A 26442-nucleotide genomic window follows, 5' to 3' on the forward strand; every position below is an offset into this window, starting at 1 on the left:
GAGGAGCGGGCGCATGGAGCGGCGGCGCTGCCCGGCCGGGGATGCATGCCCCGCCGCCCTGGGGGGCTGGCGGGGACCGCCACGGGGGGCCTGCAGGTGTGTCCGCGCACTGTAACTTTCGGGGGGTTGCGGGCCAGCAGGGAGCAGGGGCCGGATCGGGGGTTGGTTTTGTGGGTGGGCGCTGGCGTGACGGGAGCGGGCTCGTCCCCGGCTGGCCATCCGCGTGGGATCCGCAGCACGCCGCGGGAGTTTCAGCGGAGAATTCGTGGGGCGGGCGCCGGGCTAGGGGTTACTCATCGGGAAGGGCGCCGAGGGAGCTGCCTTGTTGTTTTGAGAATTGGGTCTCCAAGTACAGCCTGCGTTCATGGTAACAGGATTAGCTCTCAGCAGACAGCTCTGCTTCCCGAAATCAGCTGTGGTTGGGGGCACTGATCCGTTGGGGGGTGCGGGGGGGGATAGACTAGGCAGAGTCGATCTCTGGTCCCCTTATCTACCCGCCCCCCTCCACCCTTCCTGCTGGGAGCCAGCTAAGGGGGAGGTAAGGGGGCAGCTTCTCGTCGTTTGACAGGTCTGGTTTCAGACACACCTTCCCGGAGGAATGCGGAGGCTTTGTTACAAGCGTCCGTCCCAGCCCTGAGCCCAGAAGCTTGCGGGCTTGGGGCCGGGACTCCGGTGCCATTACTCATCTTTTATGGCAACGCTGGCGAGCTCCCGGGTAGGCAAGTTAATTATTAATGTGTCTAGCTGGAGAGAGGGAATCTGGAGATGAGATTGGTGGGTTGCAGGTTTTTCTTTCCCTTTTTTGGCATTGGCACTCAAGGTTTAAGCCCGAGGTATTGCAGCTAGTTTCCTGAGAAGGATGCTGGTGTTTCCCTAGTCACCGGCACTTTGTGGAAGGGATCCCCTTTCCATGTCTGTGGGACAGCACCATCCCCTCCCCCCACCTCAGGAGGGCAGAGGGAGAGCAGCTCTCCGTTTTTATGAACCAGCCTGTACCTTTCCTCCTTTGCTTTCTGAAAGCAAACACCCTCCCACCCTTGTCCCAGCGCAGCTTCCTGATGAAGCTTCCAGGCCAGGTAGTAAGACCTGGGTCCTCTCCTGGCCATCTGAAGCTTTCTAGAAAGGGCCCCAGCCCCAGTACCTGCAAATCTCTGCACCTGCTCAACAGGTGCCTCCGGGTCTGTTTTCAGACCCCAGATCTGTAGAACTGTGGGCCGAGGCAAAAGGGTCTGCCAGGTTGTTATCTGGACCAGTGCCCTCAGTACCTACTAGAAGGAAGAGGTCAAGGTGGGGAAGAGCTGAGGGCGGAGTGCAGCTCCTCCCTCAGATGGTTTCAGTTTCCCTCCCCCTTGGCTGGGGAAAGCTGGATTCTAAAGCTGGTAGTCTAACGAGGTCTGTGCTGTGTGTGCTGGGCATTTCAGGTGTGCCCCTATTGAGTGGGAATGGAAGAACCCAGGTTTAAATCAAGAGCTGTGAATGGGGCTTGGTTCTGGGGGAGGTGGGTTGGAGGGGGCCAGTTGGAGGCAGGCATGAGGAGATTTTGCCCCAGCTGGGGCTTGTGGAGAGTTGCCAAACTCAACCCTCCTGGCAGCATGGTGCTTTAGACACCTGAGAAACTGTTTTTCTTGTCAGCTGTGGATAGAGTGAACTGAAGGGTTGATGGATCTGTAGAGTTAGTGTGAGTAGAAGTTGAGCATGTCTTGGAAGTTGACACTCTTAGGAGTACCAAAGGGGCTGGGCTTTCTGGGTAGGTGTGGGGAGGGGGATTGCTCTAGGGGAGTGGAAAGTGTGTAAAGAGTGGTGGGTTTATTGGGGGTATGGAGTGCAGGGAGGGAGATTTTAGCTGTGCATGGTATCAGAGACAGGCTGCTGCAGTAGCCCACATCTCTCCCCTCAATTTTCTGTCCCCCAAGTTGGTAACTTGGCTTGCTGGATTCACCTTGCTCCTGGCTCTGGTCTCCAGGGCTGGACTGTTCTGATGGCTGCCCAGGGACACATAGTCCCCATCTCATTCCAGCCTTTCAGAGAGGCTGCTGACCCTGCTACCTGGGTCACTGGGGAGTCCGTGCCACCTGTCCTTCCACTAGCCTACGTATACTCAGTGGCACCCCTCCCCCAACATATGTGCTTTCAGAGTGCCACCTTCTCCAGCAGTGCCCTGATCTGCTGCTGATCTGCTGGTACTGTGCAAGTTGAGGGTTTGGAGATGGCCCTGATTAGGAGTAAGTGTTTTCTAACATGGGAAGCCTGCCCATGGCTGCCATCTAATGTCTGCTTGCCTTGTAGCCTCCTGGTCATGGCTGAATATTCATTGATAATGGCCTGGCCATCGCCTCGGGAAGCTGTTCAAGGTGATGCCATAAAGAGTAGATGGGTAATACGGTCCCTGGGGGCACTGTGAAGTAAATAGGAGGTCAAGGGGTTGTGGGGGAAAGTGAGGCAGTTATCAGAAAGGCTGTGGGATTGTGGGGTTATTAGGCAGCAGCCAGAATCTTCACAGGTTGTAATTTCAGAGGACTGAGCAGGGCTGGTTTGGAGAGTCCCCTGTGTGTCCTGTTCCTAATGTCTGTGCTGGACACAGCAGGTTGTAGTGAGTTCAGCAGTAGCTAAGGCCTGTCTCCTGGGGCCTGACTGCCCTTCCAACCTGGGAGAAGAGCCATTTTGTTTATGTATACCAGCTCCTGGGCTTGTTTTCCTTCCTTTTTAAAGGAGGCATGGGGGCTGATGGTGGCTCTGACTGTTCCTCAGCCCCAGCTGTAGCAGGGAGCCTTTTCCTGGGATGGACAGCAGGGAAAAAGTACCCATGCTAAGAGAGAGGTGTCCTGAAGGTTTGTTCTGGGTTGGATAATATCAAGAGGAAAAACAGAATGAAGACCCTGACAGCTTTGCAGTCTTGGTTTGCAAAAACACAAAATTCCTCCCTAGGTTTTATACGGTCTCTGAAAAGAGGCCAGTATTCTAGGCCTCTGCCCTTTGTGTATCCAGGAGCAAGGGGAGCGACAATGAGGGTTAATTGAGGCAGATGGTGTTTGATTTCCTTGCCTGTTAAAGAGGGATAAGGATACCTCTCTTCAATACCCTCTGCCCCCCAAGGATAATTGTGAGGACTATGAGATGTTTGTAAAGGATTTAATACAGTGCTTCTTAATTGGTAGCTATTATTATTTTTTATTATTAATTAAAGGTAACTGGAGGATCCTTGGAGCAGCAACTGAGAGAGTTTTATGTAGAAAATGGGAATATCAAAAAAAAAATTTTTTTTTTTTTTTTCCTGACCCCAGATGCCATACCCAGGCTCCTAGGGTCAGATGTGAGACCTGCTCTGGAAGAGTTTGTTCTGACCTTCACATCAAACCTGTTTTCCAGCTTCAGACCATTCAAAGAGGCCTTGGATGAATCCCTGACTACAGGGACACAGCACAGTTGAACTAGAAAGGTGGCATGCTCAGACTTTTGCTAAAGCAGCCATCTCTGGGCTAGCCATGATTATGAAATGTTAGTCCAAAGAGCAACCAGATACTTGGCACTTTTTAGCTCTGTCACTCTAGACAAGTCCTCTTATCTCTTTGAGCCAGTGTCTCATGAGAATAGTAAAACCTGCCTCACACAGTTCTTATGATCCAATGGGATCATGTATATAAAACTGTGATGTCGTGTGCAAAGAATCGATAACTTCCTGTATACCACTCTTCTAAGTGCTTTCATGTTTTATCTCATTTAATTTTCACAATATATGCAGTTAATTATCGATTAGGAAGTTGAGGAGGAAGTTGAGCTGTTAGGAATTGTAATTATTGTTGTCTATCCGACACCCTCTGGAAATCATGCATCTGAAGACCTGTCTCCCACAGTAGGAATAAACCAAAGCTTTTGCAAATGTTTGCACACTGCCATTTTTCCATTGACCTATTCTATTCTAACTTCCTAGGCTAATTCTTAACATGTTTGTAAAATGAGTAAAAGAGGTCCTTATTGATCAGTTTGGTTTTTTGGTGTCCCTCTCTTGTCCTCTTTGTTCCTCATCCATAAGCTATGTGGGACTCATAGACACAGCATCTTCTTGGCTGTGACTTGTAAGTGTCATTTGTACGGGGTTATAACCCTCTTGTGCTCATTCATCTATCGGGTCCTTTTAAGAATGAGGTTGCTGGTGGCTCAGAGTTGCTCTTAGGCGTGGTAATGCCAGGTATGTTAAAGAGATTGTACGTTAGCTTGCCTCAATGCTGGGCAACACGTAGATGCTGAGGGTCAGTTTTATTACCTTCTGACTGGAGTGTAATTCATATAAACAAGCCAAATATTTGTGGAGAAAGAAAGAAAGGGGTTGCTAGTTTCACCTGGCTTTAGGCAAGAGAAATGTTTGGTTTAGAGCCAACAATTAGACTGCAAGTTTTCAGGGTCTCATCATTCTTTCTGATGGTTCTAGTTAGCCGTTTTGCCTCCTTCCTGCTGCTCCAGACTGTATCTGCTAGTGAGCACTCAAGTTTGAAGTTTTAAATGTGTTCAGAAAAAAAGAAACACCCTGTGAAAATAAGGGCTCACGGCTGGTGGTGTTCCCAACATGGGTGGTGCTCATTAACAGAGAGTTATGATCACAGCCTCGAATTCATCCTCATTTATTTTGTAGCCCATTTATAGGATAAGGGATAGGCTGTTGCTTTGTGGGTTATTCTTTTTATGACAAGAATAACATTTGAGGGTATGACACAAATAAAGGAATAAAAGTCTGGTTAGGAATGGAAAGTAGAAAGCAACTGGTGGAGTTCCAGGCATGCTCAGGAGATTCTAGAACTGTCGTTAGTGGAGGTAGGGTTTTTGTGGCATCCACTGAGTGCCCTTGCTCCCAGAACAGCCTGGTAATGTCAGAGTAGGTATTGTTACTGTCATTTTACTGGAAAGCGGAGTGACTTGCCTGAGGTCAGGTAGCCAGATTTGTAAGGGCAGATACTGGACCTCATGTCTCTGACTCTCTGACCCCGAGGCAAGCAGCCTCATTTATCCTTGTAATAAGCTTTTTACTATTATGCATACATTTTGGAATCTTTAGAATATTACAAAGGAAGATTGAAGGGGGTGGGGAATCATGGTCCAAGGACTGAAGACAGCATTGTTTACATTTCAGTGGATTTCTCAACTTTCTTTCTTTCTTTCTTTTTTTTTTTTTAAGGAAGAGGGAACATTTGTTTTTGTCAGGGAAGATTTGGTTGTCATCTGTACATCTCTGGGAATATTCAGTTTCCTGTCTTGGAGCAGGAGCTCTTTCTATAAGAATTGGTTCCCTACGTATTCAAGTCAAGTTCTTTCATTTTGTATACAACACTGCTAGGCACTGTGGGGGAGAAAAAGATGAACAAGGTATTCCTGCCTTCAGAGAGTTTATAAGGAAACGGAGAGGCACATGTGCACTCAGTTAGTCCAGGCCTAGTGGCAACAGCAAGTAGTGATATTTTCCAGCTCTGTTTCAGGTACCCAGACACATTACTTAGACTTAATCCCCAGACAGTCTCATGGAGGAGGTGTTACCCATCTGACCCATTTTACAGCTGTAGAAACTCGTAGGTTAAATAAATTGCCTAAGGTGGTAAAACTAACAACCATCCAAGCCGAGATGCACCACCAAATGCCCTTTCATGAAGAACTGATGTAAGAAGTTCCATTAAGGAGAAGCGCACAGCCAGAGGCATACATTCCTGTGTCATTCTCTTTCATCCTTTTCTTCTCTCTGATTATAAGATGAATGATTCTAATTATATTACATGGTATTCGTCACCTTTTAAACAAGTTCCCTGCCCAGATTCTTTTGCTTATTCAGACCACTTAATAATAAGTCTCAGAATCTTGGAACTGGCAGGAAATGGAAAGGTGGTCTCGAACATTCTCTTTATTTTCTTTTTTGGGAGAAACTGAGTCTCAAAGCAGGGAAATTACCTGGGCGCACATAACAGCGTTTACTTAAGCCAGGTTTTTTCATCAGAGTTTCCCAAAGTGTGAACACATATGACATAATACAGGGGCGAATGTTTTTAATTTTAATAGCTTTGTACATGAGTATATAATTTTTCATGTGTATTTGAAGAAAATATACTTGCAACATCAAAATCATTATTTGACAGCTATTGTTATCTATGTAGTCTATTCAAAGAAAAAAGTGGAGGTACAGATTGGGCAGGGAGGTGCCAGAAATCACAGAGGCGGTGGGTGAGTGTTGCAGGGATAACATTAGGGAAGCAGTGCACATACACCAATTTGTACTTTCCTAGAGGAGCTATTGCCCTGCCAACTTTATTATTTCAGGGGCAGGAAAATGGAGGTCATCTGCTAGTGGGAATATACTACCTGCTAAGCATTTTAACTGTGGGTCATTACTGGTGGACTCAGTGTTGTATATATTGAGAAAGCTCAGAGAGGCTGACTAACAAGCCCAGGGTAACATAGGATAGGTTGGAGAGTCAGGATTCAGATCTCAGATCTTGGGTTCCTTCCATTGCCAAATCCTAGCCACCTGTCATATTCTGTAAAGTGGGTGAAACCTGGACCCAGCCTGCTCCTCTTCTCAGGGATCCCAACATCTTGTTTAGGTACCAGGCTCATGTGGAAATATATGTGGTTGGGTTGCTAGGTTGCTACTGTAGCCTGCTAAATTAAAGCCTGATTTTGATGGAATTTCAAAGAATGTGCTGTATTTGTAATATGTGATATTTATCAAATCTGACTCATCCTGGTAAGTGATAGAACCCTTATCTTGCTGCCTGGTTTCTGTTCACATTGTGATGATGCCATGTGGATTGAGAGCTCTGGGAAGACATAGACTGTGCCTGTCAGTCTACCCAAAGGGCAATTACCAGATACTTTTTGAGATTGATTCATCTACCCATACTTTCAGGGTTCAGGGAACTAACTAGAAGATTTTTACCTGGAGTGGAGGTATGGAGATGTAAGTGTGGGCTACTGCCAAGTTAGCTGAAGAAATCTGGAGTTTCAGGTTATGGAGAGAGGGGCCTTTTGGGAGATTTTGACTGGAATAGAGGGGAAGTGTGAGGCTCTGGGACTTTCCTAAACCAGCCAAGAAGATTCCACTTTTCAGTGGTTTAGGACCAGACGAAGCATAGCCTCTTGCATGCAGCAGGCAATCACACTGCCCATTTGCTGTGTCCTAGATGCTGTGGTAGTAGGGTAGGCAGAGTGATTCCTCTCCACACTCCCAAAGAGTCCATGTTCTAATCCCCAGACCCTGGGAATATGTTACCTTATAGGGTAAAACGGTCTTTGTAGGTATAATTAAGTGAAGGATCCTGTAGTGAGAGATGATTCTGGTTTATCTGGATGAGCCCACTGTAATCAAAAGGGTTCTTACAAGAGGGTCAGATGAAAGAGGGAAACATGCTGAAGGTAACAGGTTGCAGTGATGCAGGGCCCTGAGCTAAGGGATGTGGGCAGCCTCTGGGAACTGTAAAAGGTAAGGAATGGTTTCTCCCATGGAGCTCTGCTGATAAACTTTAATTTTAGCTCAGTGAGACTGATTTTGGACTTCTGACCTCCAGAACTATAAGACCATACATTTGTGTTGTTTTAAGCCACTAAATTTGTGGTAATTTATTACAGTTGCAATAGGAAACCAATATAGATAGGTAACGAAGATTGAATATAGCCACAGTCACTGCCTTCAGTCTAGTGGGGGAGACAGGCAAGTAAACAGCCATTGTGGATAATAGTGGGGAGCATCTGATAAGGCTGTAAGTCCAGGAATCTGTAGGACCAAAGCCAGTCTAGGCAGATAAGGGAGGACTTCCTGGATAAGCTGAAATCAGAGGTGAGACTTACAGAGAGAGAAAAGTGTGTTCAAAGTCATCTCAGTAAGACGTTGAAAGCTAGGTGCAAGCTACTGGCCAGGCCTTGCAAAGCAGAAAACTGGTTCCATCCAAGTTGGTGTGGGCCCTCATGGCCTGTTTTCAGACAAAGCCTTTGGGCCTTGCATATTAGAGAAGATGGAAGAGTGTTAGTGCTATGCCTTCAGGATTGTGTGAACACCTCCCTGCTAGTTCTTTTACATGTATTATCCCATTTAATCCTCATAACAACTATTCTAAGTAGGGGCTGTTATTTTTTTTTATGTTGCAATGGAGCAAAATGAAACTTAGGTTTTAATTAATGGGCCCAAGGTCACACAGTTTGTAGGTTTGAATCTTGGCCTTCAGGCTTCTGAGTCCAAGATCTTCATATTCTCTTCAGTGGTAGAAAAATCACTGGGCCGGAAATTAGAGGGCTTGAGTTCTAGTGCTAGCTCTCCTGCCTATTAGACTTAGAACAGGTCAGCCTGCTCTCCAACCTTAGTTTTCTCATCTGCAAAAGGGGACAAGAGCCTGCCTTCTTCAGAGATGTTGTGAGCATAAAGGAGATTCTCCTTTATGAATATAGGAATAGTCATAAATATTCTCATCAGGGTTTCAGACACCCCTAGACAGGACCTTGTTAGTAAGCCTCAGTTTGCAGTGCTGGGTCATTCTTAAGGGTCATTTGGCCACAGTAGGTCATTGAGGTGTGCACATGGGGCTACAGTGTTTGCATCCATAGGTAGTGGTGGAGACAGAAAGTGGCCAAGAAGCCGTGAGTGGCCTGTCTTAGCTACCAAGGGTGGCGGTCTAAGTCTGCAAGGAAGAAGTGTGCTCTGCATCTTGTTCCCTGCAAAGATGCTGATGTTAGAAGTGATTGGAGAAGAAACTTTTCCTGACTTGGAGTTGGGTGAGCAGCATTTAGTCCCAGCTCTGCCACTTACTGTCTGTGTGATTTGAGGCAAGTTGATGGCAGTTCTGGAGCCTCAGTCTCTTGTATAAAACAGGGCTAATGTTTCCTTCTTGGCAAAGCATGTGAAGGCATCCTGTCCAGTTCCTGGCATACAGTGGACATTGAGTAAATAGTGGTCATCTAAATCTGGCAGTTCATGACTTCTCAGAGTTAATCCAGTAAATCCCCGTTCTTTGCAGTATTCCACACCTTTCTCCCTTGCCTTTCAGACTCACTTAGGTGTGCTGTAATTGGATGTGAAGGGAGGGTCTGGCCTCAGAATGAGAGCCCCACAGACCTTCGGGGGGAAGACCCCGTGCTTCCTAGTGGGAAATGGTGATGAGTGGTTTTCAGGTGGCTGCAGTGGGGGTGCTGAGCCATTTTGGAAGCGAGAATGTGTTTGTCTTGCCAAGCACAAGATTGAGTGTCACCGTTTTGCTTTCTGGGAATAATAGCCACATAGATGAAGTAGATTTATGGTGCTAAGGTACATCAGAGAACAGAGTTTTCTTTTCTTTTCTTTTTTAATGTCTACAGTCTCTGATTATTAAGGTAATGGGCTAATTTTATAATATCTGGAGAATACTGAGGAAATAAAAATATTTGCTTCCACACTCAGAGATGATTACTGCTAACATTTTGGTGTATTTTCCTCCGTTCATTTTCAAAATGCACATATACTTTTTTCTAAAATATGCAGTTTAATATGCTTTATTCCCTTTACGTCAGATCATGTCATGTGCGTTTCCCAGGTTATTACCTGTCCCTTAAAAACATTTTTATTTGCTATGTAATAGTCTGTGGAGTACATGTGCCATCATTTACTTAATTCCCCATTCAGTAGTTGGGTATTTAGATTGGGTCCACTCAAATACATAAATGCATCTTTCCCCTAAAATACATAAAAATATTTGACTAAAGATTTTACCATTTTCTTAGATTCCTGGAACGGAAATTCCTAGATCAAATAATAAGTACATTTAAAATTGCATCTTGGTGGGGATTATGAGATTGTTCTATTTATCTTGCACTAAAAAGCAGGAAAGTGATGGCATGTTAGATGGCTGTGGGTCATCCCAGAGAGGTCCCTGCTTCTGATCACTGTGCACAGAAGGCTCCCTCTTCATGCAGCTCACTTGCTTCCTGGCAGACAGTACAATCAGCCTCTTGTGGCTCCCCAGTGAAATTTAAGTAATGGGTCAGCCTTTCCAGCGCTACCCTCTCTGTCAGGAAGTTCATCTGTGAATCTAACCTAAATCTCAACTGCTGCATTTTAAATCCTCACCCTCTGCTGGTTCCCTTCACTGTAGTGGAGCAGAGGAGCTGTGCACAGTCTGCAGGCAGCTCGCTCGCTCGCCTCTCCCCCCACTGCCTGATCATCGCGGCTTCGGCCACCAGCCTTATGTTACCCTGGAGGAAACTTGAGGGTCTCTGGCTACTGCTGTCTCGACTGGGAGGGCGGTCCCTGCATCGAGTTGCTGCTGATAACGCCAGGTAGGGTTTCGGAACCTGAGAGTGCCCACGCTGTGAGGGTCAGCCTCCGGGCCTCTCTCGTGCCCTCTGCAGAACCTGTGGGGGCGATTAGCATTCAGAGTGGTGCTCCCTTATTGACACTGCGGGTCTATCAGATTCATTCTCTGGGAAAAAAGAAATGTGGCTAGAGCAAGGATTAATTATGTTTCAGTCCCAAGCGCATTGGCCTAGTGGTAAATGTGCAGTGAGGAAGGAATGCCAGGCAGAGAGGGGCATTCGAGTGCATTCTGGTGATGGGAAAGCTGGCTGTCAGTGTGGAGGGCTAGGGTCTTACCCAGGGCTTCCCACACTTGGCATCAAGTAGCTGCTGTGCCCTCTGCCCAAATAGCCTTGGCCACTACCTTTCTTGGCCAGCACTCTTTGTTGGGAGCTGACAGCTTACTACAGGGCAGTAGGATGTTAATTTGGAAGGGAAATGAATGTAGCTGTAACTTCGCAGGCAGTAAGAGGCCCCTTGTGTCCCTTGCTTAGATATTTTAGAGCTGGCTGGCAATAGGCCAGCAGGGTGGACCAAATCGTACAGGAAACAGACTGGGAATTGAGTCCTGCAGCACCTGTGGGAGTATCTGAGTGTGGCTAGAAGGCCTGAGCCTGGAGCCCAGAGCCCAGAGCCCAAAGTGCCCCTGGGGCTGGGCCCAGGCTGTCTGAGCTCCTCCTCCAGCTCCTTGCCCTCCCCTACAAGTCAGCACCAGGAGATCCTGCCTTAACACAAGCTGCTTCATGCTTCTAGTTTTACTTCCTTAGAAGGTTTACACTCTTAAGATGAGATGCCTGGTTTCACACTTTGCTTTTTCTTCTTTCATGGCCTGGTAGAGTTATAGCACTTGATTGAAATAAAATAAACATTTAGGGGTCAAAACCCAGTGGGTTTATGCACTTGGTTAAAAAAAAAAAAAGCTACTTCTCTGCTTTTCAGCCCCTACTTAAATTTTCCATGTCAGGGGCACCTGGGTGGCTCAGTTGGGTGAGTGTCCAACTCTTGATTTTGACTCAGGTCATGGTCCTAGGGTCATGGGATCAAGCCCAGTGTGGGGCTCTGTGCTGAATGTGGAGTCTGCTTGGCCTTCTCATTCTCTCCCTCTCTCCTTCTTCCCCTCTCTCCTTCCCTCCTTCCCCCTCCCTCATTCCTTTCTTCCCTCTCTCTCCTCCCCTCTGTCCTCTCCCCTACTTGTGTGCTCTCTTTCTCAAAATGAAATAAAATTTCCATGACAGGTTGCTTTTCTTCCTTTTGAAGAGAGGAAGCTTTTTCTTCCTCCTTTTATTGTTTTTCTTTTAATTTTTTTAATGTTTATTTGTTTTTGAGAGACAGAGAGAATGAACGTAAGCAGCGAGGGACAGAGAGAGGGAGACACAGAATCTGAAGCAAGCTTTAGGCTCCAAGCTGTTAGCACAGAGCCTGACATGGGATTTGAACACCCATGAGATCATGACCTGAGCCCAAGTCAGTTGCCCAACTGACTAAGCAACCCCAGCACCCCTGCCTCCTTTTATTGTTACCCCATATCTACTTTGGGGCTGAATGTCACTGGTACTTTTAGTTGGCAAGTTGGAGCCCAGTGTCCCCACTGTGAGACCTTTCCTGGTGGATGCCATTGCTGGCCATACGTTAGAAACTCTTTGGAGCTGGAGCGCCCGGGTGGCTCAGTCGGTTAAGCGTCCAGCTTCCGGCTTTGGCTGAAGTCATGATCTCATGGTTAGTGGGTTTGAGCCCCGCATTGGGCTCTGTGCTGACAGCTGACAGAGCCTGGAGCCTGCTTCGGATTCTGTGTCTCCCTCTCTCTCTGACCCTTCCCTGCTCATGCTGTCTCTCTCTTGTTCTCAAAAAATAAATAAAAGACATAAAAAAAACCTCTTTGGAGCTTTAAAAAATACTGATGCCTGAGATTCAGTGCCAGAGATTCTGATTTATTTGGTCTGGGTTGGGACATTGACATCATGGGTTTTAGAACATTCTATAGGTGATTCTTTGTTAATTATTAATGTTCAATGATTTTCTCTGAATAAGGAGTGAGATGTGTCTACCATTTCCTATCATCAATCTCCCTTTCTGAGAAGATTTGTGTTAGAAGTCTGTGATATCTACGGGAGTAGTTTGCTCCATATTCTTAATGGAAGCAGAAAGGGTGAAATGACAAAGGAGAGGATTGTGTTACTCCTGTCCTGTGTGGTATTGGCTTGCTGAGAAGTCCCTACGGATGTACCTCATGCCCGTCTATTACCAGGGTGCGTTCTGGCTGTGTCACTCTGCCTGGAAACTAGGCAGGGGATCTGGACAGGATGAGGATGCTTTAGTGAAGGTTAAAGATAAAAATGAGCAAACAGGGTATGAATCTGTATATTTGGTTCATTAGCTAGGGCCTGGGTTTACTTTTCTCAAACTTGTAGAGCACAGGCACAGGAAGGAGGGCTGCGGAACAGAGCTCTGAGTGAATAGCAAAGTATGGCATTCAGCTTGGGTCTGGAGGACAAACAGGGCAAAGTAGCACGTGCTTATACCGAATGTTCAACCCTTGTAGGCTGGGATCCCTGAGACCTCACTTCTGCCAGGTTCCTCTTGAGTGTTGTAGAGATGTCTTCGCAGAGGAGTTAATAGGGGACTGAATTATTGCTGTGAGTGATTGAGTCCCTTCTTTAAATGTATTTGGGTTTGCCCATGTTCCTTTACATGATTTGAGAATGGTTATGTTCATTGTTGGCTAATACATTTGTCTTGGTGTTCTAAGTCCTATCATCCCCTTCCCCACCCTCTCTGGAGTGTGTGTGACTGGGGCTTTGTTCCATGAGCAGCTTCTCAGATTGGAGGCTGTTCTTGTAGTTTCGGTTGCTCCTTAGCTTGTCTCATGGTGGGGCTGCTTCCCAGGCCCTGGGCCTTAGAGAAGCTGGAGCTCCCTTGAGAGAGTCCCCATAGATTCCCTACAGGTAAGGAGGCCCTTGGATTAACCCCTGAGGTGCTGGTGGCACCATCCCTGAAGCTTACAAATCCTGCATAGACAAAGCTACACACATTTTATTTATTTCATTTTTAAAAATTGTTCTTATGCTATTCAAGCTGTACTTTATTAACCATCTATAAGAGATTCCTCTGGGGGTGCTTGTTAAAAATGAAGAATCTCTGGGAATGAAATCTAGGAATTTTGCATTTTAGCCGGAATCCCAGGCCAGTATCAGCTAGAGAAATGTTTGAGAATCAACTCTGTTAAAAAATGTTCCTCCCCTACCTCCTCCTGTCTTGTTTTACAGGGGAAATATGACACAGGTTGGTTAAGTGACTTGCCCAGGATCGCACAGTGAATTAGGGCTAGAGCCCAGCCTGGAAGAAATCCAAAGTCAAGTCTAGAGTGTTTATATTTCCTGATACCCTCTTTGTTCTTTGAAAGTATAACTCGTCTTTCTGTTCCTCTTGTTTGCTAAGATGGAGCGTGTCATCCGTCATCTGTTTCGAAGCAGATTATTCCTTATTATGGGGACTGTCCTGTGCTTATAGGATGTTTAGTGACATCTCTTGCTTCTACCCCCTGGATGCCGGCAACATCCCCCAGTTGTGAAGATCAAAAAAGTCTCTAGGCGTTGCCACATGTCTCCTAGGGGCAAAACTACCCCAGTTGAGAACCACTACTTTAGCAACAGAAGCCGTGTGTCAGGAATGTTCCCTAATGACATCCTACACATTTAGGTTTGGGGACTTCACTTTTAAAATTTGCATTGTTGGCTTCTCCCTGACTCGGCTCCTGTGCTGGGTTGTACACGCAAATGAAATCACACTGAATATAAGCGCTCTCCTCTCCATTTTGGCAGGCATAAAAAATCCTGGAAAGATCCCTGAATTTGGACTCCAGGCCACGGGTTGCCTGCCAGCCCTGTACTTCCTAGCTGTGAGATTTGGGCAAGTCACTTAACCTCCTCAAGCCCCTTTCCTCATCTGATTATGATAGAAAGAAATGTTTGTTGTGAATGAGAGTTAAGTGACACCTTGAATGTGTTTGTGTTTCTAAAACATTACTCATGTATTAAGTGGCAATGATAAGATTCAGGTCTAATTACCAACACTTGAAGGTTTTCCCAAATTCAAAAGTGCAGAACTCAGCACAACAATTCTAGACTTGTATATGGCCAGGTACATTGCGCCTGTCATCTGCCTGCCACACTAACCCGCTCTCACTTTAATTTTTTTTTAATGTTTTTATTTTTGATACAGAGAGAGACAGAGCATGAGAGGGGGAGGGGCAGAGAGAGAAGGAGACACAGAACTGGAAGCAGGCTCCAGGCTCTGAGCTAGCTGTCAGCACAGAGCCTGACGTGGGGCTCGAACACACGAACGTGCGATCATGACCTGAGCCGAAGCCGGAGGCTTAACCGACTGAGCCACCCAGGCGCCCCAACCCGCTCTCACTTTAAACTTTGTCTCCTCTTTCTTGGTGGCCATCGTGATACCTCTTTTGGGTCACTGTCTCTGCAAGATTAGTAGTTAGTTTATCATCTGTGATTGGTGAGAGCTAGTTCCTTTTTATTTCTGCGATTTCTGAAGGGCTGTCAGATATTTTATGAAAATCAAAACCAGTGCCACCTTCTTCTCCCTTGGTTCCAGCACCTAGAGAGATGCATGGTAGTGGGTGCTCGAGGCCTGAATGCAGGCTGTGAAGCCAGCACCGGTCTGCAGAGATGCATGCAGAGGAACTTGGAGGTTAAAAGTCTCTGAGCTCATGGGCACAGCAAAGCTCAGCTAGTCCAGTGCTTGTTTTACAGACAAGGAAACTGAGCCCAGAGGGGGAACATATCCAAGGTGTCATGATGGCAGAGTTTGATTGCTGCCCAGGCTTTCCAGATGCCAAAGCTGTTGGTGTGGTGAGTACGCATGTCCCAGCTGCTGCCTCGGCTGGTGCTGAGGGAGCGGGCTCCACGCCGTATCCCGGGTGCCTTCTGTTTGACTTTCGATGCTGCCTTGTAGGTCTTGTGAAATTGTCTCTCTCAGTAATTTATGGATGGAAATTCATCAGAATTCACACAGTGCATGACATGATTTTTACTTATTCTCTAGAGCAGGACATCTTGAGGGGAAAAGACACTGAATATGAAGGGGCTCCAGTGTCTGTGTGAACATACTGAAGATGAAAAAGACTGAGAAACTGAAGGTTCTTCCTTAACCTTGAACACTGTCTCTTGGCTGTACATGTTCTCTCACTGCGATGTGCTCTTCTATCATGCTAATATTAATTGTTGGTATAATTTGTACTTGCTGCTGCCTATTGAATGGTTATTATGCACCAGTGCGTGTGAAGTGTTTACCACGATGAACATTTCAGGTGATCTACCCAAAAACTCTACAAAGAGGGCATTATAGCCATCTCTGCTTTGTAAATGAGGAAACCAGCTGAGTAACTTACTCTAGGTCACAGAGTAGGAAGGGGAGCTGGATTTAAACCCTTTCAATTTGTGAAGCCTGAGTAGGCTTGTTCCTGGTCTGTCATTCCTGACTCTCATGGGTGGTTATCGGAAAGCCCAGCAGCCAATCTTCTGCAGCCACTTGATGCCTTCAAGGACCTGTTGTGTGTTAGATGGCTTCCTGGGGCCGTCTGTACTGGGTGGCACCCAGCTTGCTAGGCCAACACCTCCCCCAGACATGACCTCTCAGGCTGTGCCAAAAGCCTAAATGAGAAGGACTGTCCCTGACTTCAGAGCCTAGACACCTGATGTCAAGGGAGGCATAGCCTTTAGAGACTAAGCCCTGGGTTTTGGCTAAATGGATCCATTAACCTTCAAGAGCCTAATCTTCCTCAGCTAGAAAGTGGAGGCGATTTCAGTCTCACTTTGTTTTTTGTTTTTTATTTTTTTTTTGAGAGTGTTAAATGTTTTTGTTTTTTGTTTTTTGTTTTTTTTGAGAGTGTTCAATGTTTAGGTGGAATTGTGAGACTAATGATAGTAGTTGCAGAGGAGGGGGAGCAGGAGCCTGGGGAAGAATGTTCACGGGAAGGAAATATGGGGACAGTTGGGGGAAAAGAAGCAAACAAATCTCTCTTGTCAGTCATTTCAGAGGCTTCCTTGTCCAGCCTTAACCTTCACGCAGTACCATGACATTACGTACGGGTGTGTTTGTTTTTCTGCCCCCTCTGGAGGAAGTGCTCCCAGGTACAGAGGGGGGCTTGGGGTTCCTGCAGGTCCCTCCCTGCAGAAATTCACCTGAGGGCTCCACCCCGCTGTTTCCTGGGGCACTGTAGCAAAGAAGGCTGCTTGGGGGGGACTCGGTTGTTTAAAGGGAAGTTGCTAATAGATATTTTGGATTATGATGACTGCAAGGAAAACATAGAAGTTTTAAAATTATTTTTTCATCATCAAGGTAGTGTAACTACATTACTTCCAAATTTGAATGATAGAGAAAAGGGGGGGAGCACTCATTTCATTTCACCTTAATTTTTCTGGATTTTGGGGGGAGATAGAAGAAGAATAATTTTCATTTATTTTATTTTATTTCTTTTTTAATTTTTTTTTGCTTTTAGAGAGAGAGAGAACACAAGCAGGGGAGAGGGGCAGAGGGAGAGAGAATCTTAAGCAGGCTCCATGCTCAGTGTAGAGCCTGGCTCAGGGCTCCATCCCATTACCCTGGGACCATGACCTGAGCTGAAATCAAGAGTCAGACACTCAATTGACTGAGCCACCCAGGTGCCCCTATTTTATTTTTTTGAAATTCACTTATTTTGAGAGAGAGCAGATGAGCAGGGGCAGAGAGAGAGGGAAAGAGAGAATCCCAAGCAAGTTCCATCCTGTCAGCACAGAGCCCAAAGTGATGCTCAGTCCCACGAACTGTGAGATCATGACCTGAGCCAAACTTAAAAGTGTGACACTCAACTGATTGAGGCACCCAGGCACCCCAATTTTCGTTTATTTTTAGTAGGTATACATAACATGGCACAAATCTGACAGTAGAAAGCAGTGAAAAATAACTCTTCACAGAACATGCTTTTAGTCATTTTGTGTGTATGATTTTGACTTTTTGGTTAACATATTCATGTTATTTCTCCCCATTTTAAAGATTTAAAAAAAATTTTGCAAGCAATACATGCAGACAGTATTTATGAATTTTTAGTCTTACATAAACAGATCGCAAAGTACTAAGTTGGTCACAGTGGTGACATGTTACAGGTGACTTTTTATTTTTTATGCTTTTGTTTGTTTTCTAAATTTTCCACAGTAAGCGGGAATATTCAGAGAAGCATGCAGAGAAGATATTGCTCATAATCTTAAAATTAACATTTTTGGCCTATTTTTGTCCAGTATTATTCTTTGCATTTCATAAACATAGTTGAGATTATATTTCATATCAGCATGTGTGGGTCCTGCTTGGTTTTCATTTATTTAACATAATAAGCATTTATTAAGCTTAGATTCTTCACAAACTTTGTTTTTAGTGGCTGGGCAATATTCTATCAGTAGAAACATCATATGTTGTTTAACCATTCTCTTATGGTTGGACAGTTTGGTTATTTTACTATTAAAATAATACCATAATGAACCTAGAAGACAAAGCACTTCGAAGTATTGACCCTGAAATAGTCTAATGTTTAGAGGAACTGTATTCTCAATGGATGAGTATACAGCAGGCACTTGGCAGTTGCTCCTGCTTAGTGAATCTGGAGACGTATGTGAAGGGGTGTTCTGCAGATGACTTCAATGAATGATAATATGAAGAAATAAAGAATGTTTTATGGCAGTGCAGGCCTATCAAGAGGAGCCCCCCAACCCAAATGGACCTGAAGATCCAAACCTGTCCTGCTCTGATAGCTCTTGGGTCTTTGAGAGCGTTCTGCAGTTTGGGCCATGAAGGATGGGGGAAGAGTGATTTGCAGAGCCATACAGCAGGAATGTGGGGCTTGCTCTGTCTTTGTGCTGCCGCCGTGTTGGAGAATCCAGTGGTGGTAGTGCTTCTCCAGTCTGAGGGTAGGGGACGTGGCAAGGATAGAAGCCTAAGGGGCGGTTTGTTGTCTGTGCACTGCCCCAAATGGCTGCTGAAACCAAATCAATTTGTGGAAGGCTGTGAGGATTTTCTTGGCTTGATTCTCTCTTTCATAACTGAATAGGAAAATAGATTTTCTCTGAAAAGTGTCTCTCTGTGTTTGTGCCTGGAGCACTCTGTAATTTGGACCTTGTCAGAACAGCCTGTCTTTATTTTGAATTTGGAACCACTGACTCCCCTTTTCTTTACACTGTGAGCTATTTATATGCCAAAAAGCATAAGTGGAGGCCTTTTCACCTTCTCACTCACGATTTCAAGAAGTAAATAAAGGAAAGCAGCAGTCTCTAAAATCTATAATCACTGAGTATTGGTAATAAAGAGCTGAAAAATATTCTAATGTAGACCTCTGTGCAGTGGTGATGGGCTCTAGATGGGCAGTGAGAAGCCTGGCTGCTGGGTCTTTCTTATATGCCATTTCTCAGCCTTTTTAAGGACCTTTTGGGGAAGGGGTTCTCAGTCACCCAGCTGAGCACATATCCCAAACACATCCTCTGTCCATTTATTCATGTACTCATTCTATTTGGTTCATTTTGGTTATTTTTTAAAAATTTAAAATTTATTTTTGAGAGACAGTACGAGCAGGGGAGGGTCAGAGAGAGAGAGGGAGACACAGAATCTGAAGCAGGCTCCAGGCTCTGAGCTAGCTATCAGCACAGAACGTGATGCGGGGCTCGAACCCATAAACCGTGAGGTCATGACCTGAGCTGAAGCCAGATGCTTAACTGACTGAGCCACACAGATGCCCCTGGTTATATTTTTTAATGTTTGTTTACTTTTGAGAGTGAGAAAGACCGAGCACAAGCAGAGAAGGGGCACGGAGAGAGGGAAACACCGAATTCAAAGCATGCTCTAGGATCCGAGCTGTTAGCACAGAGGCCAACACAGGGCTCGAACCCATGGACCGCAAGATCATGACCTGAGCCTAAGTCAGATGCTCAACTGACTGAGCCACCCTGGTGCCCCTGGTTCACTTTGGTTATTGATCACCTCATGTTTTCTGTCATGCAGTGTACAAGGCCATAGTGATAGAGCTGTGATTAGGCCTGCCTTCCTGTTTCATCAGGATTAAATGGCAGTAACAGGAAACTAGCTATTTTAAACAGAAATGGATTTAATACAGTGAATTAATTAGGTGCTTATATCACTGGAAGGGTGAGAGAACAGGATCAAAGCTGGCCTTTGGCAGTGACTTCTAAAACAAGACTCTGAAAGTGGTCTACTGGTCACTCTTATTTTCTTTTTTCTCCCTCTCTCGAACTCTCCTTGCCTCCTGTTCCGAGGTTCTCTCTTCTAGATCTTAGACTCTCACCTTATGGGAAGAACTGCTTCAGAGAGTTAAATGGAATGCAAAGTGTTAATGATCAAGTCTGTTAATAATAATAGCTGTCGCTTGTGGATTCTTTACTGAATGCCCAGCTGTGTGCTAAGTCCTTTACATGCTTTATCTCAATTCTCACATCCTTTATTAGGTACTTAGTAGTAATATAGATAAGGAACTTGGAGCTAGTAAAAGTTAAGTGACTTACCCAAGATAAGTCAGTTAATAAGTAACATTTGAATTCAAGCAGTATCCCTGTCCAAAGGTACTTGCCAATTCAAAGAAAAGCTGAGCCAAAGAAGATACACAAACCAATGGCCATGAACACATGAAAAGATGCTTAGCATCATTAACCATCAAGGAAATGCAAATCAAAACCATAGTGAGATACTACTTCTCTCTCTCTCTCTCACCCTCTCCCCCACCCTCACTCACTCACACACACTCTCACACACACACACACACACACACACACACACACACACACACACCCTAGATTTAAAAAGATAATGAGAAAGTGCTGGTAAGAATGGGGAATGATTGGGGGGGCACCTGGGTGACTCTGTTCAGCGTCTGGCTTCGGCTCAGGTCATGATTTCACTGTTCATGAGTCTAAGCCCTGCATGAGGCTCTGTGCTGACACCTAAGAGCCTGGAACCTGCTTCAGATTCTGCATCTCTCTCTCTCTCTCCCTCTCTCTCTCTCTCTCTCTCTCTCTCTCTCTCTCTCTCTCTCTGCCCCCCTCATTCTATGTCTGTCTGTCTGTCTCAAAAATTAAAAATTACACTTAAAAAGAACATGGAGAAATTGGAATACTAATACACTACTGGTGAGAATATGCAGAATATTGGAAACCAGTGTGCAGGTCTTCAGGAGGCTAAACATAGAATTACCATATGATTCATAAATTCCACTCTTAGCATATACCTAAGAGAAATGAAAACACATGTCTGCATAAAAACTCATACATGAATGTTCAAAGCAGCATTATTCATAATATCTCCGAAGTGGAAATAACCCAAATGTCCACCAGCAGATTAATGGATAAATAAAATGTGATATAGCCATATAATGAAATATTATTTGGCAATAAAAAAGTGAGGTACATGCTATAAGGATGAACTTTACAAATAATACTAAAGGGAAGAGCCAGCTACAAAAGACAACAGTGCATATGAAATGTTCAGAATAGAGAAATCTATACATATAGAAAATAGATTAGGGTTGGCAGAGGATTACAGCTAAAAAGGTATGTATGGAGTTTCTTTTTAGGGTGAGGAAAATGTTCTAAAATTGATTGGGGTTATGGTTGCACAACTCTGAGTATATAGAAGCCATTGCATTGTACACTTTTAAGTGTGTGAATTGTTTGACACATGAATTATGCCTCAAAAAAGTTATCAAACCAAAAAAAAAGGGGGGGAGCTAGAAAGGACCATAGTTACCCAAATAAATTAATGGCTAGTGGTAGAACTTAGGGAATAGAACAAAAATCCCATCCAATTCTCTGAAACTTTTGGCTTACATTAGTGTATCCTCACTAGAATCTGGTGCCCTTAGAGGTGATTTTCTCACTTGTCTATTTTTCTAGTTTTTAAAAAATATTTTCTCTAAGTGGTGTGGATCACTTTTTTATAAGTAGGGAACCAAAAATAAACTATGTCATAAAATATGTATCCCATTGGATTATGCAAAAAAATCATGACTTCCACATGTTGTGCCACTTCAGCTAATCTGAGACAATTTTTGTCATGGAAAGGAGATATTTTTGCGGGGGGAGAAAGAGGTATCACAAGTGTTTGTTTCCTAATTGAGCTGGTGTCAGAATCCAGTCACTCCTGGAAGCCACCTACCTTTCACCCTTTCATTTCTTTCTTACCCTTTCTTTGATTCTCTCTAAAGACCACCAAGTTGTTAATGATCACAATTTTGTGCACACGTTTTATTATTATTTTTTTTGCAAGGAGAAAATCATGGGAGGCAGTGGTGGTGATGAGTAGTTACGTCAGATTGAATATGAATAAAGGGAAGAACTGTCATGGGGTGTCTGTGCTCTTAGGTAATTCGTTCTATTTTATTTTTCCAAGTATAATTCTGATGCCAGCATTTCATATTACTTATAACCATTAAAATCCCTCATGAAAGTTATAAGTGATAGTTTTAAGGGCTGAACAGGAGGAGAATTCACTGTAACCCCTTCCTTTCCATCTGATGTAAGGGCCAGCTGGACCATGCATATGCTTTTTTGATTGTTTTTTAAACAGGATTTATGGATCAGTGAAGTGAAATTTATTGAGATTCAACTGTATGTTTGAGGGCAGGATACACTGTCAGGCAGTCAGAGTAAAGCTGAGGATTTACAACCCGTGAGAGGCTTAAAATGCAGAGAGTTCTTTCCCTGCATTGGAGCATGACCTGGATTTCTTCGACTCTGAGGCCCTCTCATTTATGGTGTGCACATGTGTTTGTAAGTAAGGTCCAGGTGCCTTTAGGTAAACGTGGGTGTGGGGAATGAGGGTTGTGGGAGTATATCTGCTAGATGCCTCCCCCCCCCACCCCCCCCCAACCTTCCCGGGAGCCTGCCAGCACTTTCCTGTGCACACCTGGCACCTGGGCGCTCTGTCTCCCTGCTGATACCTGGGGTTGCTAAGAACAGGCCTGGAGCAGCTCACAAGTATGGAAGAAAGAGAAATCCCAGAGAGCAAGTTTCAGATCCTTACACTACCACTTACAAGAGGTCTTTGCCTTTGGGCAAATCACTTACTTTTCTTAAGGGTTTCCTAATCTGTAATAGAAATAATGCTAGCCACCTTCCTTGCTCATGACGAATATTAAAGGAAAACACATACATGGTGCCAGAGACACATTAGGCTTTTGGTAAAGATCATTACATCTTTCTCAATCTGCTTTGCTTCTTTGCCTCCTCTCTCCCTGGCTTGATTCCTACACAAGGTTGGCAGAGAAAGTTACCCAGTTTTCTCCACCTCCAGTCAGAGGCCTCCTGTCAGTACTTTCATTAACATATTTTCTCCCCACCTACCTATTTTTATGCTAAATTTGTCTGTATTGAACACATTTTTCCAAAATCAAACCCATTGAAACAAAAAATTGTTTCCTCTAGAATAACCTTGCCCAGTAGAATTTTTTTATGGAGATGAAATGTCCTTGGCTATTCTTGTCCCTTTGGTCTTTAACTTAGATTTAAAATGGGTTTGTGAAGCCCCCATGAAAGCCCCATGAGACCTTGATTGGTTTCACATTGAATTTTTGGATTAATTTAGGGAAGAATCAACATCTTTACAACATTGGGGTTTTCTAGTTTTTTTCATCTAGGCCTTTTAAAATATTTTTCAGTAATGCCATATTTTTCTCCATGAAAGTTCTATCACTGGCACTGTTCTGGTTTTTAGAATATTGGCTGGGTGGCCAAGAGGACAGTGGACCAGAGAGAGTGGCATCTAGAAGCATGGAGATCAGTGAGGAGGCTGTTGGAATAGTCCAGGTGAGAGAAGATGAAGTTTGGATTTAGGCCTGTGTGAGGGCAGAGGAGCCAACACACGCCAAAGATGTTTCTGGGAAGAGGGGACAGGGCCACCTTAATTCTTCCAGGGCAAAATAAGGCAGAGTGATGATAACATTTGCTGCCGTTTACTGGTAGCTCACTGCATCGTAGCCAACGAATGGGCCAGCACGTACGGCCATCATTGCTTCTCTTGATGCTACAAGGTAGCCATTATACTTCTGTCCTCTAGAGAAGGAACCTAATCTCAGAGAGGTTCAGTAAGTAACCCAAAGTCACCCAGGGGATCGAAGCAAATGTTTAAATCTAGACCTACTCCTGCTCAAAGACCACTGAACACCCGTCTAATCGTGGGTCCTCTCAGAGTTTATTGGAAGTACTTTATGAAAATATGCCAGACCTTTTGAATTTTATGATTGAAATAAAAATGACTAAAATCCTCTTCTCAATCATAGTCAAAATTAAATTGGAATGTTTACCTAGTTTTATAATGTTTGATAAAAGATCTAGACACGTCTGAATTTATGAGGTCTATAAAATTTGAGTTGTGGAAGGGGCAGGAGGGAGGGCTTGGGGGATGTAGATCATATGACTCAGTGGAAAGCAGAAGTATTTTTGAATTCTGAAAGTGTTTCTGGTCATGTATTTCTGGATAACATTTTGTTGATGTTTTTCTTCCATTGGTCAGACCAAAAAATGAATAGCCTTAATTAAAATTTCTATTGTCTTTGCCACAGAGGAAGGAAGCCTTTCCGTGGTTGTCATGGTGATGTCTGAATGACACGGTTGAAGTGGGTAGTGATTGCCATCCAGAGCCCTGAAATGAGCATTTATCGTTTTCCTTGCCCCCTGAGAGGCTTGCAGAACCAAACTGCACGTTTCCTTAATCGCCTTTTAAATTCACATTTGAGCCAAATGCGTGTGTGCGTGTGCACGCCAGGGAATACACTCTGTTGCAGCCATGGTTAGAATTTCAGACTTGCTGAAACCCCAATTCTATTTGCTTTGTGCTCCTGAAGCAAAATGGCATATGTGAGGTGCTCATGAAAAGTCTCAGAAAGTAATTAGGAACTACCTGCCTTTTGCATGGCACAGCAGGACAGCTCAGGAGGGAGGCCTCCCCCTGTCCAGCTCTGTTGCCCTGCTCCCCTATCCAAGCCTGAGAAGACAGAACAATGACACCCCTCCTCCCCAACGATGCCATGCAGCTGCATATAAGGTAGTTACTTTCCAGCGCTATGTTTGCAGGTGAGATTTCCTGCAGGTCTAAATAAGATAGGTGTGTGACCCCTCCCACCCGCATTTGGATACCTGAGCTGTGCCCTTTCACTTAGAGTGGTGTTGTGACAAAGAGTAAGCTGATTCAAGTCTTCGCCCCACTTCCTGGCTAGCCATATGAACCTGGACAAGAACTTAACCTCTCAGGGCTTTGATCTCTTCTGTAAAATGTAAAATGATAACAATGACAGTAACTATCCCTTCAGGTGATTGTATCTCATGAGATGCTTTGTCAGCTGTAAGTGCTGTATAAGCTGTAAATTATAATTCATAAAGCTTATGTTGTATACTAGGCTGTGTGCTGTAGAATGAGAGCAATCGAGAGGCAGAATAAGATGGTAAATGTGTGATCCCAATACTGTGATCCAGTATGCACCAATAGGCACTTAACTCTGGTGTCAGGGAAGGCTTTTAGGAGGAGATGACCCTTGCACTGACCCTTGAAGGAAAGATAGAAGTTAGCTAGAAAGACAGACAACCTTCAAGAAAAGGGAATGGTGTTTGCAAAGACACTGAGGCACCACTGGAACCTAGGTATCCGAGAGAGAGAGAGAGAGAGAGAGAGAGAAACCATGAGGCCATGAGGTAGGGAACAGATAAAGAGTATGCTTGCCTTTATCCAGAAGGCGAGGGGAAGAGCCACTGGATGATTTTAAGGCAAAGAGTGACATAATTTGTAGGTTTAGAGATAGTACAGGTAGCTATTGGAGGGTCGTTGAAAGTTAATCAGTAATAGGTGGGTGAGTACAGAGACAGAGTGATGACCTTAGAGGCAGCTGCAGTCATCCCAGTAAGAGTGCTATGCGGATGGAGAAGATGGACTGGTTAGTGATATGGAAGTAGAGTTGACTATGTCTGACAGGGAATGAGGGAAAGAGGTAGGATAATTTCTGGTATTTCTAAATAGTGTTCCTTTTGGAATTTGGAGAAGGACAGATTTTCATTATGCAGCACAGTGTTATTTAGCAGCCTGGGTCCTCTCCCCACTAAATGTCACCTAATTAGTGTGACAACAAAAATGTCACTGCCTTTTCCAAATGCCCCTGGTTTAAAACCACAGAAGTGGTGGTTTACCACTCTGGGTATGGTGGGAAGGGCTCCACTTTGAAATATGCGGATTTAATGATGCCCAGGGGACATCTTCGTAGAGGTGTCCTGTAAGCAGTTGGATGTAGGGATCCAAGGCTCAAGAGAGTGGACAGCACTGGAGATGAAGTTTAGGAGTCATACCAATGGCAGTGAATGAGATTTCCCAGGGAGGATAGCATGAGAAGGGGGAGGTGGGTGCCAGAACCGTGAGGACCATTGTGTATCTTGCTTGATCATGTAAGCTGGAGGGGGATTGAGTGTTTCAGGACCCATAGGAAAGGGGAAACTGAAGCTCAGCGAGAGCAAATGACCTTTCCTAGTTTCTCTTTTAATCAGTTTTGGCACGGTCAGTGTCCAGATGAGGCTTAGGAGAAGTGGATTTTGCTCCTTCAGTTGAGGGCTCTTTTGATGTCTTACTTTATAGCCAATTGGACCAAGTGTCTCAATGACTGGGCTGTTCATGTCACTGCCTCACCTTGGGTTTAGAAGTCTTTGTGTCTTACTGAGGAGGCTTCTCAAGATTTGCTTTTTTTCCTGCAATGGCGGATTTTTCCTTGGTGCCCTCTGTGTTCTTGGTTCACTGATTAATAGACACTTGAGGAATTGCAGGGAGGCGTTTAACATGCATCAGATACGATCACTAGCAGAGAAAGTGATTCACTGAGCTCTCTTTCCGCTGTCTGTGTCCCTCCCTGCCGACAGAGTTTGACATTAGGGAATTGAGTCTGGACCCAGAAAAGTGTGGTGTAAATGGTGATTCAGAGTCAGCGGGCATGCAGTTGTGGCCAAAGTAGGGGGTGCTTGGGAGAGGTGGATGAGGAGGCTTCCACTCCCATGTCCTTCACGTTACCCTCTTCAAAGGTAGGAGTCATTCTGGGTTAAAGATAACCACAAGCAAGTTCTGGGCTCTGACCTTTA

General features: G+C 44.8%; 1 protein-coding gene across 1 annotated transcript in view; it reads left to right on the forward strand.

Annotated features, from left to right (window-relative positions):
- Positions 1 to 6: 6 nt before the first annotated feature.
- Positions 7 to 26442, forward strand: part of PLEKHA7 (pleckstrin homology domain containing A7) — a 135820-nt gene continuing 109384 nt past the window's right edge. The window contains exon 1 of the mRNA XM_029957010.1: positions 7 to 96. Coding sequence (XP_029812870.1) covers positions 14 to 96 — 83 coding nt within the window. The 5' untranslated portion in view covers positions 7 to 13. The remainder of the gene's footprint in view (positions 97 to 26442) is intronic.

This window comes from Suricata suricatta, chromosome 11 (assembly GCF_006229205.1).
Source record: "Suricata suricatta isolate VVHF042 chromosome 11, meerkat_22Aug2017_6uvM2_HiC, whole genome shotgun sequence".
Lineage (NCBI taxonomy): Eukaryota > Metazoa > Chordata > Mammalia > Carnivora > Herpestidae > Suricata > Suricata suricatta.